A 21,377-nucleotide genomic window follows, 5' to 3' on the forward strand; every position below is an offset into this window, starting at 1 on the left:
GTGAGCACCTGAGATGCCCCCATAGTGATGTGGATTCCTACTGGGAATATTTAAAATAGGGAACCTCCTGTTCCTGCAGACTCTCAGAGTCAGCGGTGGAAGCTCTTAGTGGGCGGATCCCAGCACTCAGGCCAAGATTGACTGTGGATTTTTTGGCCCAAAATGTCTGCTCCCTCAGTCCAACAACTTTAAAACATAAAATAAAGTAACAAGGAATGACTGAGAGATGTTAATAAGTGTACAGACGACTTCATTTTTTACTACTTACCTGACAATTCATTACAACACATTTCCCCTTTTATAAAAAAAAGAGGGAAGTAAAATTAAGAGCGCATTAGGAATACAGGGAAAGAGAGTGAAAAGGTAAAAAAAAGTAAGAAACAAAGAGCTTGCAAAAACCCGGCAATTACAAGCCAGTCAGCCTCATGTTGGTGTTGGGGAAACTTTTAGAGACAATAATCCGGGACAAAATTAATTGGCTCTTGGAAAAGTTAGGGCTAATAAATGAAAGTCAGCACGGATTTGTTAAAGGAAAATAGTGTTTGACTAACTTGATTAAGTTCTTTTATGAAGTAATGGAGAGGGTTGATGAGGGTAGCGCGTAAGTACATATGTGTATATGGACTTTCAACTGGCATTTGATAAAATACCACATAATAAAATTGTTAGCAAAATTAAAGCCCCTGGGATTAAAGGGACAGTGACAGTGTGGATACATAATTGGCTAAGGGTCAGAAAGCAGAGAGTAGTTGTGAACGGTTGGTTTTCAGACAGGAGGGAAGTATACAGTAGTGTTCCCCTGGGGTCAGTATTAGCACACTAGTCTTTTTGATATATATCAATGACCTGGACTTGGGTATAAAGGGTACAATTTCAAAATTTGCAGGTGACACGAAAAACGGAAATGTAGTAAATAATGTGGAGGATAGTAACAGACTTCAGAAGGACATAGACAGACTGGTGAAATAGGCAGACACCTGGCAGATGAAATGTAACGCAGAGAAGTGTGAAGTGATGCATTTTGGTAGGAAGAATGAGGAGAGGCAACACAAACTCAATGGTACTATTCTAAAGGAACTGCAGGAACAGAGAGACCTGGGGGTATATGTACACAAATCTTTGACGGCGACAGGAAAAGTTGAGAAGGCTGTTAAAAAAGCATATGGGAGCCTAAACTTTATTAATAGAGGCATAGGGTACAAAAGCAAGGAAGTTATGCTAAACCTTTATAAGACACTGGTTAGGCCTCAGCTGGAGTATTGTGTTCAATTCTGGGCACCTCACATTAGGAAGGATGTCAAGGCCTTAGGGACGGTGCAGAAGAGATTTACAAGAAAGGTACCAGGGATGAGGGACTTCAGTTATGTGGAGAGATTGGAGAAGCTGGGGTTGTTCCTCTTGGAACAGAGAAGGTTAAAAGGAGATTTGATAGAGGTGTTCAAAATCATGAATAGTTTTGATAAAGTAAATAAGGAAAAACTGTTTCCAGTGGCAGAAGGGTCGGTAACGAGAGGGCACAGAATTAAGGTGATCGGCAAAAGAACCAGAGGTGACATGACAAAACATTTTTTTACGCAGCGAGTTGTAATGATCTGGAATGCACTGCCTGAAAGGGTGGTGGAAGCAGATTCAATAGTAACTTTCAAAAGATTGGATAAATACTAGAAGGGAAAAAATTTACAGGGCTATGGGGAAAGAGCAGAGGAATGGGACTAATTGGATAGCTCTTTCAAAGAGCCGGCACAAGCACGATGGGCCAAATGGCTTCCTCTGTGCTGTACCTACTATGATACTATGATATAGCATCTTTTACTGGACTACTTATGAAGTGTAGCCACAGTTACATAGGCAAATGCAGAGCCAATTTGTGCACAGCAAGGTCCCACACAAAACAATAAGATAATGATGAGCTAATCTGTTTTGGTGATGTTGGTTGAGGAAGAATGTTGCCCAAGACACCAGTGGAACTCTCCTGCTTTTCACTGAATAGTGCCACGGGACCTTTTATGTCTGCTAGACAGGCTAATGAGGCCTCAGTTTAACATTTCATCTGAAAGTCGGCACTTCTGACAATGCAACACTCCCTCAGGACAACATTGAAGTGTCGACCTAGATTACATATTCAAGTTCTGGGGTGGGACTTAAACCCGGAATGAGCCAAGTTGATACTCTTCTACTTCCTAACCCATTGCTGTATCTAAGTGCTGCCTGAGTGGGAGGTATGATGGTGGCTGTTGCTGTTCAGTGTGAGTGTCCAATGTTGGAGCTGGCCTTGTACTCCTGGTTGCAGTGTCATGAGATGGCCCTGCTATGGCTGGGGTTTCCAACACTTGCTTGCTAACTGGCACTGCTGAATCCTTTGAGGGGTGGGTTGGGTTGGACAGATGTGCAGTCATCCTGAGAGGAAGATGCCTCATCTGCCCCTTGTCCTGCTATGCTCTAGGTGCTCAGCGCTCACGCAGATTGACAGTTGGGTACTAGTGAGGAGTGTGCAGATCACCATCATGGCTGTCTCCAGCTGATCCCCCACCCTGTCGCTCCAGCAGCAACAGATTCCTGCAAGCTGGAGCACAAGGATCAACAGTCACAGTGTGATAAGAAAACAGTGCCTGTGCTTTCTCCCTCTGTTCTTGGGCTCTGCCCTGCGGATGTTCTTGAAGTTACCATGGTGCATTACAGTTGTGAAAATCTTTCACGTTTCTGCAAATAGTTTAGTGGTGCAGTGCTTTTAATGAATATTGTTCTGCACTGGGAGTGCCTGCCTACAGAATCAGTCCCATTGTGTTTCCATAGGGACGGCTGACGAGTAGCATCTTGCAGCACCCGAGGCTGCGTGCCCTTCCACATCACATGACAGAGCGTCAATCGCCGTTCCTGCAGCAAGCAGCAACCCAGAAATATCCACTCCAAGAAAGATTAAAGTTAGACGAGGGAGCAATAAATGAACACACGCACCATGAGTGAGGAAGAACTACTGCAGATGGCATTAGACGGGCAGGAAGAAGTTGGCCAGGGCAACAATTCCAGGCCAATTTCTGGACTAGTAATATCCAAGCACTGCCTATAAAAATAGGCTATTTTCTGAGCACCAACAATTCATTGAGACCTTTGAGAGTGTACACAGAACCCTGCAAAGTTTGATGACTAGTATGGTGGACTATGCTCTCCCTCCCTCCCTCCCTCTCCCTCTCTATTTCCAGAACTGAAAACTGGAAGATAAACTAGCATATTAATAGAATTCGAAAAAAGGGGAGGGGAGAAGAAAACAAAGGGTGCAGGAAGTTAATGCCCTGGATTTTCTTCTGGGTTACAGCCCATTTTTGAATCCTTGCCCCAAGAAACTGATGACACAATTTCACTGTGTCCCTGCTTTCCTGTTTTTTTTCCCTGGAGTGATTAGCAGCACTATGCAGCAGCCTGACTGCCACAGGCTGGATCAAATTGCACATTCCAGGCAGAATGCTTGGTGACTGGTATTCATTTGCACTTCCCACTTTCCTACGGTATCTATACCTGTACACTAGAGCACACAACGTTGCCCATAAACACATTCTCCCCTTATGTTAATGGGCCAGATCTTGCTGGAGCAGGGCCCCGTCAGATAGACTTTTTTTCTGTACCTTCAGCTCAAAAAAGTTTTGTAACTTGTTGGAAGTGCGATAATGAGCAACGGGGCATCTGGGACCTTAGTGAACAGCGTGACCAACAGTCTATCTCCTTAACTAATGAAATTTAAGGATTGAGAAAAAAAACAGAGGAACGATGGAGAAGGAGGGTGAATTAGATTCAAGTCAGGTACATGCTTTTTTCCCTCTACAAATACTAACTGACCTGCTACATATTTCCAATTTAAAAAAAATTGGTTCAGATTTTTAGCATTTGTAGTTTTTTGCTTTTTATTTCACTTCTTTATAGTTCTGTGGCACTTGTACATTACAGTCCATGTAGCAGAAAATTCAGTAGTATAAAGTTCTGTGACTGGTAAACTAATCTCGTAAGACACACCCCTTCCTTGGAATATCATAATGATTAGGAAGAAACAGAAAGTGTTGAATTCAAAGCATCATTATATGTTTCAGGTAGAGGCAAGTGAAAGTGGGACGACACATTTCAAAGAAAGGGAAAGTGAAAAAATTAAAAAATATAATTCAAGGTAAGAGCTGTATGAAAATAGAAAATCTGTGAGTGCATGAAGGATCGAAAAACAGATAAAAGACATTAGGCTGGATTCTCCTCCTCTTGTGTTCGCAGTGGAGCCTGTCCACATGATTCCACCATTAACTCATTGTACTGTTGTTGTTGACCCTCTTTGCTTGCGTTTGGGGACGTGTAGTAAAAGTTTTTATCAGTGGATCCAGCGCCTATGCAGGGTGTTAAGATCAGTGTTTGAAAGTTCTACTTATCGTTTCACTAGAGGTGAGTTACCTGTGACCTAAAAAGCAGAGAAAACTGGCTTTACAAGTTTTCCCACCAACCTGGAATCTTTCCTTAATGTTAATGTTAAATTTGTTTCTTCTCCTGTGCAGTTTTGTGAATTTATCTCATTAGGTTTATTTACTTAGTTATTTAAAGTTGATGGTTTGTTTTTTCCCGAAAACAAAATGCTGAGGATGCTGGAAATCTGAACTAAAAACAGAAAATGCTGGAAAAGCTCAGCAAGTGAGGCAGCATTTGTGGAGAAAGAAACAGAGTTAATGTTTCAGGTTGAAGACCTTTCATCAGAACTGGTTTGGTTTTTACTCTTGGCTCTTGTGTATTATTTTAAAGTTAATTAGTCCCTTAATCAACTATATCCAACTATATAGTTAAAATTGGAATGTGGATAATAAATTAAACACTCAGCTTAAGTTCTTGAGCTCCGCCGCTTCTCACTCTGTGTTGATTATGACGTTGCTCTTTCAAATTTTCCCCTCCGTTTGTTTAGCCTCTCCCGCGATGCTCTGCCGCCGTCAGCTCTGGGAAATCCACATAATGTGGTGTGGCGGTGATATATAGTTCCCCTCTCCATTTTAATCCTCCCTATTCTGCTGAAAGCAGTGACTCATGTATGTATCCAGCAAGTGAATGTTGGCAGGCTTTTCAACTATGGGGAGATAGAGGACCTCATAGCTGAGCCAATCCTAGCCCGACCCGATATCAGCCCTTTTCAGCTGGGGTACTGTGTATGTTTCAGAAACAAAGGTGCTAAATTATATTTTTCCTTTAAAGAGCAGAATTTCTGGGCCATAATATCCCCCCACTCCATCCAGTTGTTTTCTTCCCTTTTCTGCTGAAGGCAGTGACTCATGTTGTGTGTGAACCCAGACAGGGAATATTGGCTAGTTATGTTGGGGGGATAATTAAAGCTGAGAAAATCATATCCTCACCTGATATCCACATTTGTACTTTCCAGCAGGAGTAATTGTATAAGTATCAGAAACAGTAACTTTTGCTTATATTTCCCCTCCCTGGGGGCCCAAAGGGCAACTGTAGTGCCCGTTCTGTTACACTGGCTAAGGTCAGCTAACTGTACATTTGAATGGACCAATCACCTACTACATTTGAATGGGCCAAGGATCTAACCCAGGACATGTTCCTGTTCAGCAACACCAAACAGTGCAATTCACCAACTGAGCTTTGAATAGAGCCCTAAACATTTTATGGTTTAGCAATAAAGGTAGTCGCAGTCTGTTCAAAGGTTTATGGCACAGTAAAGATTAAATCATCTGGACTGTGTATACAGAACTTTGCTACTTCAGTTAAAAAAAGAATTGAATTAAAATAACTGATCTTTTTAATTAAAGCTGCAGCTAATCCCTCAGTGCTGAGAGACTTCAAATACCAAAGATGGATCAAGGTATCTTTTTTTTTCTTTGTAACTTTATTAAAACAAAAGCTACATTAAATATGGTCTGTTCAGTTCAGTTTAGAGAATTGATCTCTGTCATGTTGTTTACAGCCTTATATTTGAAAGTTCCATTATTTCATATTTTGCCAGAGGTGGATCCAATTACTATTCTTAAGATGTGAGATCCATGGGCAATATTAGTCTGAATCTAATGTTCAAATGTAGGCTTGTATGCATTGTTATACAGTATGGGTTTAAGTAGATGCAGCATTGGTAGAGGTAGTGTTTCAACGTATTACCATGAATTAAATTTGGCTTTGATTTATACGGTTGTTCAGTTTCACTTGCTGGTGATGTCACTCAGAACCAGACATCTTCCTTGCCCAGGGTGGTTGACCACAGAATTCTTCAGGGTCGATGTCTCGTTTGTGGTTGGCTGGGGTGTGAGCCATGCTGGGACTGACCAGTTTCCCCTTTCTTACGAGAAGACATACCTCTGCCCTGCCTTCATTCAGTCGTCTGGCCAAGAACTTTTTAACCTCACCCAATATTGTTCACATAGTGAGCTGGATTGAATGACTGACCTGGGACCAAACACCTGATTGGGACTCTGATCTCTTGCCACCTAAACTATGAGAATGCATTTTTTGAGACTCATTTAAAATCATTGCTGATAAAATCTCATCTCTCAGAGCTATTATTTTAACATAAAGTTTCTGCTTGATTCAGTTATAGAAACAAAGAAACATAGAAAATAGGAGCAAAAGTAGGCCGTTCGGCCCTTCGGGCCATTCAAAATGATCATGGCTGATCATCTAACTCAGTACCCTGTTCCCGCTTTTTCCCCATATCCCTTGATCCCTTTAGCATTAAGAAACATATCTATCTGCTTCTTGAATACATCTAATGACTTGGCCTCCACTGCCTTCTGTGGTAGAGAATTCCACAGGTTCACCACCCTCTGAGTGAAGAAATTTCTCCTCATCTCAGTTCTAAATGGCATACCCCGTATCCTAAGACTGTGACCCCTGGTTCTGGACTCCCCAGCCATCGGGAACATCCTCCCTGCATCTAGTCTGTCCAGTCCTGTTAGAAATTTATATGTTTCGATGAGATCATCTCTCATTCTTCTAAACTCTAGTGAATATAGGCCTAGTTGACCCAATCTCTCCTCATACGTCAGTCCTGCCATCCCAGGAATCAGTTTGGTAAACCTTCGTTGCACTCCCTCCATGGCAAGGACATCCTTCCTCAGATAAGGAGACCAAAACTGCGCACAATAGACCAAAACGGCACACAATATATCCTACAAACCAGGGCAGCTGGCTTCTCTTTTGTTTTGATCAGTTTCACTGGATCATTCCTGCTCAACTTAGCAACACAGTTTCACAAAGTACAAGCAATTACTCATAACACAATCCAGTGCAGACAGATTGTACAGGATATTTTGCTCATTGATTGGCAGCTTTTAGAGCCACCAAATAGCATCACCAGTGAGAAACAATAGTTCACATTCCATATCTCAATGTGGTGTCATTTTGCTTAACTCAGAATCTGTGTTTTAGTGCTGGTACTTGAAATGAATAATAGCAATAAATATTTAAGTAATACTTTGGATGCTAAAAATATTTTATATAACTGATATTTATGAATGTTAACAAATTCGATCAAAATCTATTTGTGCATGATGTTGGCTAATTCTTTAATTTATCTTCTGTCAACTGCTTATTCAGGTGCCAAAGGACATAGTATAGTATCTACTGTCACGGTTGATGGAGGATCTACTGTTTTTAGTCCTAACATCCAAGGGTGCAACACTGCTATCATCAGCATGCCTAGGAATACCAACTCAGCACCTAGTGGCTCCACAGCCAGAGCTAATGTGTCTTTGGGTAACTATTTAATATTTTGAAATTCAAATGTAACAAAATATGCACTGCAATAAATTAGTCAGCTTTTGTAGATGATTAGATCAAGCATTTAAGATGGGTACAGAACTGGAAAAGACTGCAGTCCATCTGTCTGGTCCAGAAACTAATACCATTCAATCGCCTGCCACCTCAAATATCTAACCTTTAATTTCTCCACACTTTCTGTCTCTATGGATGTTCTTTTGCCAACATTCATCACTTTAAAGTAATTAAATCTAAACTCTCCCTGCACCTTCCCTCATCAAAGCTTCAGCCTATGTTTCTGGTTCTAGAGTTTGTGGCAATATCAAACATATTATCGGGGTTCAATTTATCATACTCATAAGAATCTTCAATGCACTGAATCCTTGATACCCCAGTAGTGATCCCTTGTCATGATGATGCAGCTCTATTTGCAACCACCATTTGCTTTCTCTGGTTGAACCAATGTTCAATCCACCTGAGAAACATGTTTCCTCTTCCAGGAATTTCTACTTTGTGGACTGATCACTTGTATAGCATGGTATCAAAAACCTTGCTGAAATCTGAATAAGGTCCATCAGTTCCTTGAAGAATTTCATTAAATCTGTTAGGAAAGACCTCTCTCTACCAGGGTGGTAGAAGTTTGGAACTCTTGTCAGCAAACAGCAGTTGATGCTAGCTCAATTGTTAATTTAAATCTGAGATTGATAGATTTTTGTTAACCAAAAGTATTAAGGGATATGGGGCTAAGGCGGGTATATGGAGTTAGGTCACAGATCAGCCATGAACTCACTGAATGGCGGAACAGGCTTGAGGGGCTAAATGGCTTACTCCTTATCCTATGTTCCCATAATCAATGCTGACTTCCTTTTTCCACACCATACGTATCTAGGTGTTTCATTATTCCCTCTTTCGGGACGCCCTCTAAAACTTTACCCACAACATATGTAGAGCTCACTGCCCTGTAGTTTCCTAGGTCATCCCTTGTCTCTTTTTAAAGATTGGTGTTATGTTAGGTATGTTCCAATCCTTGGGCACTACTCCCATTTTGAATGATTTCCCTCTTCACTGGGCCTGGTGCCTTTGGCTTCCTTTAACTTCATCGGTCTATCAGTGACCACCTTATCTAAAATTTCTATTTCTTTCACTACATCCTTTGTCCTCCTGGGATTTCAACATTCATTAAGAGGTCTCCGCCATGAACACAGAAAAGCAGAATTTATCTGGTAGATCTGCATCCTTGGTCACTTCAGATCATGCTACCTTTAGTATCTTTTAATGGGCCCATTGTTTCCTTTTGCACCTGGTTGCTTTTGAATATACTTATAGAAATGCTGGACATTTCTTCTAAAAATCCCTGCCATCCTAACTTCATTTTCTACTTTAACTCTCCTGCCCAGTTTCTTAAGCTCCTTTGCCTCGTTTTTATATTTCTCTCAGTCCAGCATGCTAACTGTGGCTTCATACTTTATGAACAATTAGGGTGATTTTCCATGGGGTTCTCCTGATTATCTGCCGTAACTTCATTGGATGAGCTGTTGAAACCCTGGAAAAACAGCATAAATGGCGTTTCTGCCATTTTTACGCAGCTCTTACGCTAAAGTTACGGTGGATAATCGGGAGAACCCCCTATGGAAAATCACCACCAATCTCTTTTTTGCTCTTATCCCCCGCATTAATTTGGTTGTTGTCCACATCACTCTTGTCCTGTGTTAACCTTTCTTTGATAGTGACATGTATCTGATCTGTATGTGTATAGTATTTTTAAACATGATCCACTTTTCTTCCATGTTTTTCCTGTCTAACAGTGCTGTCCAGTCCAGTGTCCTTAGCTCTTCCTACATCCCCTCTGAATCTACCATTCTGAAATTTAATGTCTTTATCACACTTATCTTTTATCTTCTTTTCCATCACAAACTTAAGCTTAAAAACCAATCATACTGTGTTTACTGATGCCAAAGTGTTGTTTGACTGCTCTACCATCTCCTGGTTGTTACTTAATATCAAACCCAATAATGCCCCTGCTTGCATGGATTCATGACCAGTTGTTTCATGTAACATTCCAGGATTGTGTGCAGGATTATATTTTCACTCCTGATTCACCCTTTATAGATTTTTCAACCTATCCCTGCTAAACTGACATCACCTTTAACAACTGCATCTGTTCCTGTATACAATTCCCTTATTTGATGACAATGTTCTTGGTCCAATCCCTCTCCCTGAGATGCTCATATTTAATCTCCTCCCTCCTCTTGTTTCTCATCCCAATCCAAGGAGTTTCCACTTTACCCACACCTGGACCAGATAGGTCCAGGTCCATTGTAAGCAAGTTATTTTTTACCTAAGACGCTACACCTCCTCTCAGTTTGCCTTTTTATAACTCTAAGGAGTTATTATTATTTGAAATCTATTAGTTGAAATCCTCTCCCATTGGCTTACTTAACTTCTCTACAAGACATTGGTACCAATCCAATTTACGTGAAGCCCATCCCATCTTGTAGAGTTTCCCCCGTCCCAGAACTTGCCACAATGTCCTAGCAAATCCAAAATCCTCCCTTTTAAATCATAGCATTGACATTCTATGATTTTTGGGGTGTTATTCATAAACAGTGGGAGAAGAGGGGCAGGAATTTTGGGCAGAACCCGTTTCCGCTCCTTTCTGACCTCATTCACAAATTCTAAAGGAAGGGGTGGAGTGGAGGATTCATTTGCCCCCTCCTTGTCATGATGGAATTTTCTGGGGTAGGGATGTTGCAATCCTGGGTTCCCATGGAGTTCCCACCTGCTCTGCTCAGCTTACGACCAGCGTATAATCTGACAATACTGTATTCAAATGACAATTGATGTAAGAGAGGTTGATTGCTGTTTGCACAATGGCAGACCAGAAAGGACTGAACACTATTTTCTTTGCTGCCTTAGGCCATACAGGCCTGCACCTGCCCCAGTGAAGCAGCAAAGTGTTGCTTTGGAATTCTGCTGGTTCCATGGGGCAGGCATCCCAGTAGTGCTGCTGATGAATTGACATATCTGCTTCTCTCAAACTTGTCCTGTGCATGACATCTATGATCTAAAATAGATTTAGGATTAAAGTTACCCATTATAAAATAACAGATGAATGCAGGCCTGAAATGTAAAGAAGATGTCCACTGTCTAAATACATTGTATAAACTGAATGTTGAAAATATGAAATATTTAGTATGTTTTAAGATCACTGAGGAATAACAATATTTTTCATTATATTTTGTTTGCAGCTCCAATGAGGAAAGTAACTGTTAAAGAGCTAGAGGACAAAGTTTCAGGTATTTAATTTTCCTAATGTATTTTTCCAATCACAAGATGATTACAGACGAGAAAGGCCATTTGGCCATTCTAAATTCATTCATTCAGATAAGATCCTAAAGGCTCCCATTGCAGCTTCCTGTTGTTTCTTAAATGCTTCCTGGTTTTTTGTCTCTACTACTCTATCTGGAAGTCTATTCCAGACATTGATCATTCTATGTGAATACCAGTCCTAAATTTACCTTTTACTAGTTTGAACTTGCATCCCCTTGTTCTACACTTCCAATTTAATTTAGTTATATTCTCGATTTACCTTTTCCATTCCTTTATCTTATATCTTTATCTATCAGATAAGATAAAGGATGCCTCTTTACAGATTTAAAAGCTCAAATTTCTTTCCTCATGACTCAGACCTTTGACAGTAGGAATCAGCCTCATGACTCTGCTCTGTGCTGCCTCCAGTGCTTGAGTGTCTCCCTTAGTCTTAACGACTTTAATTGAGCACAGTATTCAAGGTGTGGTCTGATCGGAATACTGTACGGATTGATCACAACTTCCTCTAACTCATATTCTACAGTTTAGGCTATGTAGTTCCTGCTCTGCTTTGGTTGGACATGTTTAGTGTCGAGTCTACTAAGACTCCGAGGTCTCCTTCAGCTTCATCCTTTGCAATTTCAACATCATTCATGGAATATGTGTGACACCCATTTTTCCTTCAAAATGTTACAGTACTTGCCTGCATTAAATTTTATTTGCTATTCTCCCTATTTATGCATTTTGTCCAGCTTATTGTGTAATTCCCAAACTGCTTCCTCTGATTCCATTGCTCCTCCTGGGTTGGTATCGACAATTTTGGTTGCTTTGCATTGAGTTTCTGAATCTAGGTCATTTATATAAAATAGAAACAACAGTAACACCAACACCTGGGGGACCTCACTGAATACTCCCACCCCTCTCCCATAATAAGTACTCATTTTTTTCTACTCTACAGCCAGTTTCTTATCCACTCCCAAAGTTTACCCTAAACTGCCACAGCTTTGAGTTCAACTAATAGTTTCTGTAGAACTTAGTCACATACCTTTTGGAAGTCTAGGTACATCATGTCATGGGGCTTTCCACTGTCCACTTGGGTTGGCACTTCCTCAATGTGGTCGAGGCGATTGATCAGACAGGATCTTCCCCTCCTGAATTCATGTTGACTGCTGTTTCTATTTAAGGTTATTACTGTACAGATAACCTTCAAGTTTACTCCTGATAATCAATTCCATTATTTTACGTGGATTGGCTGATGCTTTGCAATCTGTTCATTTATTTCCTTTGTCATTTTGTCATATGTAGTGCATAGAATAGGTATATCCATCCAAATCCTACTCTCTTCATCCACATGTAAAATTGCTAAACTACTGTGGAAGCTCCACTTCCTCCTAGTTACTAACAAACTTGAATGAATAAATGAATGAAGGAAGTTAGTGTGTTGATAGAATGCAACGTATATCTTGAAGCTTATAGTAGCATGGGTGCCACAGTGCAGAGGCATATTGGATTAGTGACGCATGGTGCCATGGCATTAGAGAACACAAGTTCAATCCTCCATACTGTTGAGTTCCTGATCTAAGCCATGCTGCAGGACTGGGCACCTCTCCACAGAGCAGAGGGCAGATTGGAATCCCTGAGCCACTGCTGCCTACTTCTGAGTGACTTGTTCAGAGTGGCATTTGCAGAGATTTGGGAGCAGGTCATCTCCAAGATATTCATGACTCGTGGAGAATGGGGCTGGGAGGTAAATAAAAAATATTTCACCAGCTATAACTATACCATGATGAAAGTTTTATGCTCAGTCATTCATTTCATGATTGATACCAAGCTGTGACATGATGCTGAGCTCTATCCTGCACCAGAGGGTAAACTCCAAAAGGCCCTCTCCTTGCCATGTAGCCAATAATGGAGTGCCCTTTCTTGACAGCCTGAAAACTTTCTAATGTGTATATATCTTGAGAGTCAGAGCATCCCTCGCTCCCTTCTTGAAAACCTTCATGAGCACGCATGTAACATTTTGTTTACAGCAGAGGAGCAACTGCATGTAAGGAGCTAAAGGGGAAATGCTCCCACCTGTCCAGCTGAGCAATCCCAATAATTTGGTGCTAGTCGGTTGCAGAAGTCTTGGAGAGCAGGAAAGTTTGTCAATTCAATTATTTTGGCAGAGAGGATCAGGAGAACCGCTATGGAAATTTTACCCCTAGCCTTTTTAATCCTTAAGCAGGCACTTGCACACTAATGGTGGGCTCACTTCCCTCACAAGATAGGCCTCCTAGAGTTGTCATAATCACTGTACAATATAACTACAGGACTAGTGCAAACAGCAGTAGCATAGGCACAGGATACAAAACAGCTGCTGTATTTTTGATTGTGCAGAAAATGGCATTATAGCACATCTGAGATGAATGAGTGCAAAAACAATCTTCTATTGTGGTTAAAAATGACTTGATCTGAACCTGTATGGTTGGGTTCAAGAAAGAATTAGGTAACGAAAATCAAGATGTCCTAATAGTGTTCTAAACTTCAGCTAATTTGAGTTCTCTGACTGACACAGAGCTTCCTGCTTTTAAAAATCCATTGGTTTGGCCCTTGGTTCTCACAGAGTGGAGTTATTAGGCCAAAATTAAAGGCATTTCAGCTGGAATGCAATATGCGTCTTTCCCAATGTGTTTCAAAATAACACCTGAAGGATTTTCTTTCGATTCACTGACGAGATAAGATTACACCAGCTTTTCTAATCACAGAAAAAGAGCTTTCATTATTTTCCAACTTCTTGACAACAGAATCACATTTTTTCAAATCAAATTTTAAGCTGAATTTTTTTTAAAATTGTCTCCGAAAGTCTTGCACTTAGGCATTACATTAATTTCTACTTTCTTTTGTCTCCAATTTCTGTAATAACAGACAAGAAATCTTTTGTGCAACAAAACTGGGCAAATCTGGTACAGAAAGTAAAAAACGTTGATGAACTTGCAGATCAAATGATGGGATACGGCCTTACTAATGAAATGTATTCGGAAATCATGACCTGCAAAACATCTGAAGAGAAGATGAGAAAACTTCTACAATACATGACGGTGACCGAAATCAGTTGTCGTCATCTCTTTACAAAATTGTGCGAGCTGCAGAACTGTGTCATGGAAGAGCTCATTCAATAAAGGCAACACCTCCCCACCAAAAACTGCTGTTTGTCTCAGGTCATTCTGCTCTATTTAAGAAAGAAAAATAAAGACTTGCGCCTTTCACAACCTCAGAACGTTCCAAAGCGCTTTACCGCCAATTAAGTACTTCTGAAGTGTAGTCACTGTTGTAATGTAGGAAATGCGGCAGCCAAATTGAGTGGAGCAAAGAACCGTAAACACGTAAACAGCAATATCACAGCAATGTGATAATGACCTAATAACTGTTCTAGTGATGTTGGGTTAGAGACAAATATTGCCCAGGACACAGGGGATAACTCTCCTGCTTGTCTTTGAAATAGTGCCACGGGATCTTTTATGTCCACCTCTAAGGGCTGACGGGGCCTTGGTTTATCGTGTCATTTAAAAGACAGCATCTCTGACAGTGCATCACTCTGTCAGTACTGCACTGGAGTGTCAGCCTAGGTTTTATGCTCAAGCCTCTGGAGTGAGACTTGAACCCACAACTTTCTGACTCAGAGGTGAGAGTACTACCACTGAGCGACCGCTAACACATTAGCATTCCAAGACTTGATCCTGGCAGAAGTGAGGCCCATCATTATTTAAAAGACTGTTTTCCCTACAGCAATTCATGACAGAATGATTGATTGCCTTTGGGAAGATGGCAAATTTGAAACGACAGCTTTCTAGCCTTTTTCTGCTGCTTTATCTGGCCAGGTACTGGAGCAAAATCCTTTTCTGTCCCTCCCTGCATCCCCCCCCAGCAGAGCTAGATGAGCCAGTAGTGCCGGCAATGATATGGCCAGAAGCCAATGATATGCAAATACACTGACCCTGAAATTTAGGACCAATCAGGGTGCAACCAAAGGTCATCCAGAAGTTCTGCTGATTACCTGTTGCACTGATGTTTTACAAAGTAGGGTGGGGGGGCACATAATATTGTTTAAAAAAATGATTGCAGTGAAATTCATACTCATTTTTTTATACTCTTAATCCGATTATTTATTCCTACAAGTTTGCTATAAACACCAGCCCTGAAATTCTTTCGCTGCTATTGGGGTCAGCTAATTTAAATACTGAGAGGCATGGAAGCTGTGTAAATACAGCCTGCAACAATTCAGATAGGCTGGTGGGAGAAAATAGTGAAATGGCCTGAGACAGGCCCCAAATTGGCACTGACTGACTGGTGAGTACAGGACAGGAATATCTGGAGGAGAGACAAAAGCCTGGTGCAGCAGTAGGATATAAAATTGCAAACTTCACAAAGCAGGACCTGCATGTTCTCCTAATGGAAATATGGAGCAGGAGGGTCAGCCTGTTTGGGACCAGAGATCTGTCATGATCTGGAGAGAGGAGGCTGTGACAAGGAATGCCACCTTCTTGAACCCCAGGACTTCTTTGCAGTGCAGAAAGAAGTTTAACAATCTTGCCAGAGTAGCCAAGGTAAGTTATTACTCCCCGAGATCCTTCCTTGCAGTCTCTTTTATATACGTGACACTCCTTCATTCATTATCCTCTTAGAGGACCTGAGACAACGGGCCCCAAGATGTTCCTTAGTTTAATGTGAGTTTGATGGTCACCCAGCATCCTTCTTTTTAAGAGTAGGACCCCAGAGATCTGAGCCCACAGGTTCAGGAGCTCACCTCTTAAGAGTCTCCATTTCCCACTGTCATAGAACCATAGAAAGGTTACAGCACGGAAGGAGGCCATTCGGCCCATTAGTCCGCGCCGGCTCTATGCAAGAGCAATCCAGCTAGTCCCACCCTGCCTTATCCCCGTAGCCCTGCAAATTTTCTCCTTTCAAGTACTTTTCCAGTTCCCTTTTGAAGGCCATGATTGAATCTGCCTCCACCACCCCCTCGGGCAGTGTATTCCAGATCCTAACCACTCGCTGTGTAAAAAGGTTTTTCCTCATGTCACCTTTGGTTCTTTTGCCAATCACCTTAAATCTATGTCCTCTGGTTCTTGACCTTTCCGCCAATGGGAACAGTTTCTTTTTACCTACTCTGTCTAGACCCCTCGTGATTTTGAATACCTCTATCAAATCTCCTCACAGCCATCTCTGTTCCAAGAACAACCCCATCTTCTCGAGTCTATCCACGTATCTAAAGTCCCTCATCCCTGGAAACATTCTAGTAAATCTCTTCTGCACCCTCTCTAGGCCTTCACATCTTTCCTAAAGTGCGGTGCCCAGAACTGGACACAATACTCCAGTTGTGGCCAAACCAGTGTTTTATAACGGTTCATCATGACTTCCATACTTTTGTACTCTATGCCTCTATTTATAAAGCCCAGGATCCCGTATGCTATTTTAACCGCTTTCTCAACCTGCCCTGCCGCCTTCAGTGATTTGTGCACATATACCCCCAGATCTCTCTGCTTCTGTACCCCTTTTAGAATTGTGCCCTCTAGTTTATATTGCCTCTCCTCGTTTATCCTACTGAAATGTATCACTTCGCATTTGTCTGCGTTAAATTTTATCTGCCACGTGTCCACCCATACCACGAGCCTGTCTATATCCTCTTGAAGTCTATCACCATCCTTCTTACTGTTTACCACCCTTCCAAGTTTTGTGTCATCTGCAAATTTGGAATTGTGCCCTGTACACCGAAGTCCAAGTCATTAATATATATCAAGAAAAGCAGTGGTCCCAGCACCGACCCCTGGGGAACACCACTGTACACCTCCCTCCAATCCAATAAACAACCGTTCACCACTACTCTCTGTTTCCTGTCACTTAGCCAATTCTGTATCCACGTTGCTACTGCCCCCTTTATTCCATGGGCCGCAATCTTGATGATAAGCCTACCATGTGGCACTTTATCAAAAGCCTTTTGAAAGTCCATATACACTGCATTGCCCTCATCTACCTTCTCTGTTACCTCATCAAAAAACCCTATCAGATTAGTTAAACATGATTTGCCTTTAACAAATCCGTGCTGGCTTTCCTTAATCAATCCACACTCGTCCAAATGACTGTTAATTCTGCCCCGGATTATCATTTCTAAAAGTTTCCCCACCACTGAGGTTAAACTGACGGGCCTATAGTTGCTGGGTTTATCCTTACACCCTTTTTTGAACAAGGATGTAACGTTTGCAATTCTCCAGTCCTCTGGCACCACCCCCGTATCTACGGATGTTTGGAAGATTATGGCCAGTACCTCCGCAATTTCCACCCTTACTTCCCTCAGCAACCTAGGATGCATCCCATCCGGACCGGGTGACTTATCTACTTTAAGTACAGCTAACCTTTCAAGTACCTCTTCTTTATCAATTATTAGTCCATCCAGTATCTCAACTATATCTTCCTTTACTGAGACTCTGGCAGCATCTTCTTCCTTGGTAAAGACAGATGCAAAGTACTCATTTAGTACCTCGGCCATCCCCTCTGCCTCCATGAGTAGATCTCCTTTATGGTCCCTAATAGGCCCCACCCCTCCTCTTACTACCCATTTACTGTTTACATGCCTGTGAAGACTTTTGGATTCCCTTTTATGTTTGCTGCCAGTCTATTCTCATACTCTCTCTTTGCCCCTCATAATTCCTTTTTCACTTCCCCTCTGAACTTTCTATATTCTGCTTGGTTTTCACTTGTGTTATCAATCTGACATCTGTCATATGCCCCTTTTATCCTTTTCATCTTACTCACTATTTCTTTTGTCATCCAGAGAGCTCTGGCTTTAGTTGCCCTACCTTTCTGCCTCGTGGGAATGTGCCGAGACTGTGCCCGAACCATCTCCTCCTTAAAGGCCGCCCACTGTTCAATTACAGTTTTGCCTGCCAATCTTTGATTCCAATATACCTGGGTCAGATCTGTTCTCATTCCAATGAAATTGACCCTCCTCCAATTGAGTATTTTTACTTTAGAGTGGTCCATGTCCTTTTCCATAGCTATTCTAAACCTCATGATACTATGATCGCTGCTCCCTAAATGCTCCCCTGCTGACACTTGCTCCACTTGGCCTGCCTCATTCCCTAGAACCAAGTCCAGCAATGCCTCCTTCCTCGTTGGGCCGGAAACATACTGGTTAGGAAAGTTATTGTGAATACATTTCAAAAATTCCTCCCCCTCTTTGCCCCTTTTATTCTTATTGTTATCCCAGTCTATATTAGGATAGTTGAAGTCCCAAGTTATCACTACTCTATGGCTTTTGCACCTCTCTGTAATTTCCCTGCAAATTTGCTCCTCTATATCCTTCCCACTAGTTGGTATAGAATACACCCAGTAGTGTAATGGCACCTGTTTTATTTCTTAACTCTAACAAAATAGATTCTGTCCTTGACCCCTCCAGGACATCCTCTCTCTCCAGTGCTGCAATATTCTCCTTAATCAATACTGCCACCCCATCTCCTTTCTTTCCTTCCCTATCTTTCCTGAACACCTTGTATTCAGGAATATTTAGTACCCAATCCTGTCCTTTATTGAGCCAGGTCTCCGTTATCGCCACAACATTGTATTTCCATGTGATTATTTGGGCCTGCAGCTCACCAACCTGGTTTACCATGCTTTGTGCAGATACCACTTTCACCTCTAACCCCTCTGGTCCCATGAGGATAATGAATGAATGTATTAAGGAGGTGGGCACAGGCGCCTTTGAAATGGAGAGGATATGGGGTAGGAAGCTCAGCTTGGGGCTGAATAGGATGCCAAGATTGTGAACAGTCTGGTTCAACTGAAACAGTGCCAGTGGAGGGAGATGGAATCGGTGGCAAGGGTATGGAATTTGTGGCGGGAGCCGAAGACGATTGCTTTGGTCGTCCCAGTGTTTAACTGGAGCAAATTGCGTCTCATCCAAGACTGGATGTTGGACAAGATGTCTGACAACACAGAGGGGTGGTGCCCAGAACTGAACGCAGTACTCCAGACGGGATGTGCGCAAGGCTGTATACAAGTGAAGCTTAACTTCCTCCCCTTTGTATTCCAACCCCCTTGAGATAAAGGCCAACGTTCCATTAGCCGTTTTATACCTGTCCATGAGCTTTTAATAATTTGAGTACATCCTCCACAGTTCCTAGTTTCTCACCATTGAAAAAATACTCTGATTTGTCTTGGATCCAAAGTGGAGATGTCACATTGCCCCACAATGAACTCTATTTGCCACATTTTTGCCCACTCACTTGATCTATCAATGTCCCTTTGTAACTCCCTGCTCTCATCTGCATTACTTACTGTGCCTCCCAACTTAGTGTCACCTGCAACTTGGATATACAGCTCTCTAGTCTTTCATCCAGGTCATTGATAAATATGGTGAAAAGTTAAGGCCCCAGTACAGATCCTAGCGAACACCACTTGTCACATCCCGCCAATTGGAGTACATATATTTATCCCTACTCTGTCACCTATCTCCTAACCAATTTCCAACCCATGTCACAAGACTGCTAATAATCTCTTGTGCGGAACCTTATCAAGTGCCTTCTGGAAATCTATATAACGTCCATAGGCACTCCCTTATCCACCATGCTCAATTTTGTCCATGTGCTCAGTCACTCTGTCCCTAATACCAGATTCTAGTAACTTCTCCATAACTGAAGTTAGACTGACAGGTCTGTGGTTACCTGGTTTCTCTATCCCACTCTTCTTAAATAATGGAGTGACATTTGCAATTTTACAATCCAACGGCACAATTACCGAATCAAGAGAGCTTTGGAAGATTATGACTAATGCATCTGCAATTTCTTACCTACTTCTTTTAATACCCTGGGTTGGAAACCATCAGGTCTTGGAGATTTATCTATCTTAAGTGTCATTATTTACTTATCAGTGTAGTCAGTGTACATGTGGAAGCTGAGCGGTGTCTTTGGATGATGTCACCCAGGGGCAGCATGTAGATAAGGGGAGAGGAGGGGGCCAAGCATAGATCCTTGGGGGACTCTTGAGGTACTGGTGTGGGGGCAATAAGAGAAACTATTGCTGGAGATGATCTCACTACAATTGAATATGTAAGAGTGGAAGAGCTGTCCCAGAGTTGGACAATGGAGGAGAGGCATTGGAGGAGGATGGTGTGATCAACCATATCAAAGACTGCTGAGGGGTCAAGGAGGACAAAGAGAGATAGTGCACCATAGTCACAGAGGATGGCCTTTATGGTCATTAGGGCTGTTTCAGTGCAGTGGCAGGGCTGGAAACCTGTTTGGAGAGATTCAAACATGGACTCGTGGAGAACATGGGCATGAATTTGGGAGGCGACAACACATTTAAGGACTTTGGATAGGAAACGGAGGTAGGAGATATGGTGGTAGTTTGCAAGGATAGAGGGGTTGAGGGTGGGTTTTTTGAGGAGAGGATGATGATGGCAGTTTTGAAGGGGAGGGGTACAATACCTGAGGCGAGAGAACCTCATTTACAATGTCAGCTAGCACGAGGGCCAAGATGGAAAGTTGGATGGATAGCAGTTTAGTGGGAATGGGACCAAAAAGCAGGACGTCTGTCTCATGGAGAAGATGAGCTTGGAGAGAGCATGAGAGGAGATAGGTGAGAAAGAGAAAGACACATATTGAGGGCTACGGTAGCGGGGAACCGAGAGAGAGATTTGGCTTTGTAGGCAAGGTGAAGGGGGGATGCAGCAGAGGCAGCTGAACGGATGGTGTCAATCTTAGTAATAAAGAAGTCCATGAGCGCATCACATTTGTTGTTGGAGGTGAAGGTTGAGAGGGCAGTGGAGAGGGGTTTAACAAGATGGTTGGTGGAGGAAAACAAAAGGTTGGGGTTATCCTTGTTCTCCAGGATGATCCTAGAGCAGTGAGTTTTTTTGGCAGAGGAAAGTGAAGCCCGAGAGCACTTAATGTGGTCCAGCCTGATCTAGTGGTGCTTGGCTAAACCAGTTGTGCAGATCCGCTTAAGTCTATGACCCTTGGATTCGAGGGAGCGAAGATGGGGGCCATACCAGGGGGAACAACCAGGATGGGACAGAGTAAAGGTTTACTGGGGACAAAGGCACAAAGGTGGAGGAGAGAGAATGGTTAGACAGATTGACATTTGCAGAAGTATTGTGGCGAATGGAACAACCAAATGTCTACTGTTTTATAACATTCATGGATTTATGATATATTACTAATAAAAAACCATAAGGAACTGTTTGAAATTAAAAATAAAGACAAAGGATAATAGTATCTAATTGAAAAGGCCTTTTTGTCATACTTTTACCTGAACACAATATATTCCCAGGCTGGAGAAGCAGGCAGATTAGCTACTCCCAGGCTTTT

The 21,377-nt window shown here is 42.1% G+C and overlaps 1 protein-coding gene across 1 annotated transcript; it reads left to right on the plus strand.

Moving 5' to 3' along the window:
- The first annotated feature begins 4,084 nt into the window (after positions 1-4,084).
- LOC137323330 (apoptosis-associated speck-like protein containing a CARD) lies at positions 4,085-14,202 on the plus strand. Its single transcript, XM_067986816.1, has 5 exons — positions 4,085-4,153; positions 5,784-5,836; positions 7,561-7,719; positions 10,971-11,018; positions 13,939-14,202. The coding sequence occupies exons 2-5, from the start codon at positions 5,827-5,829 to the stop codon at positions 14,190-14,192; spliced, it is 471 nt and encodes a 156-aa protein (XP_067842917.1). The 5' UTR covers positions 4,085-4,153; positions 5,784-5,826; the 3' UTR covers positions 14,193-14,202.
- The last annotated feature ends 7,175 nt before the right edge of the window (positions 14,203-21,377 follow it).

Source organism: Heptranchias perlo, chromosome 7 (genome assembly GCF_035084215.1).
Source record: "Heptranchias perlo isolate sHepPer1 chromosome 7, sHepPer1.hap1, whole genome shotgun sequence".
In the NCBI taxonomy this organism is placed as follows: domain Eukaryota; kingdom Metazoa; phylum Chordata; class Chondrichthyes; order Hexanchiformes; family Hexanchidae; genus Heptranchias; species Heptranchias perlo.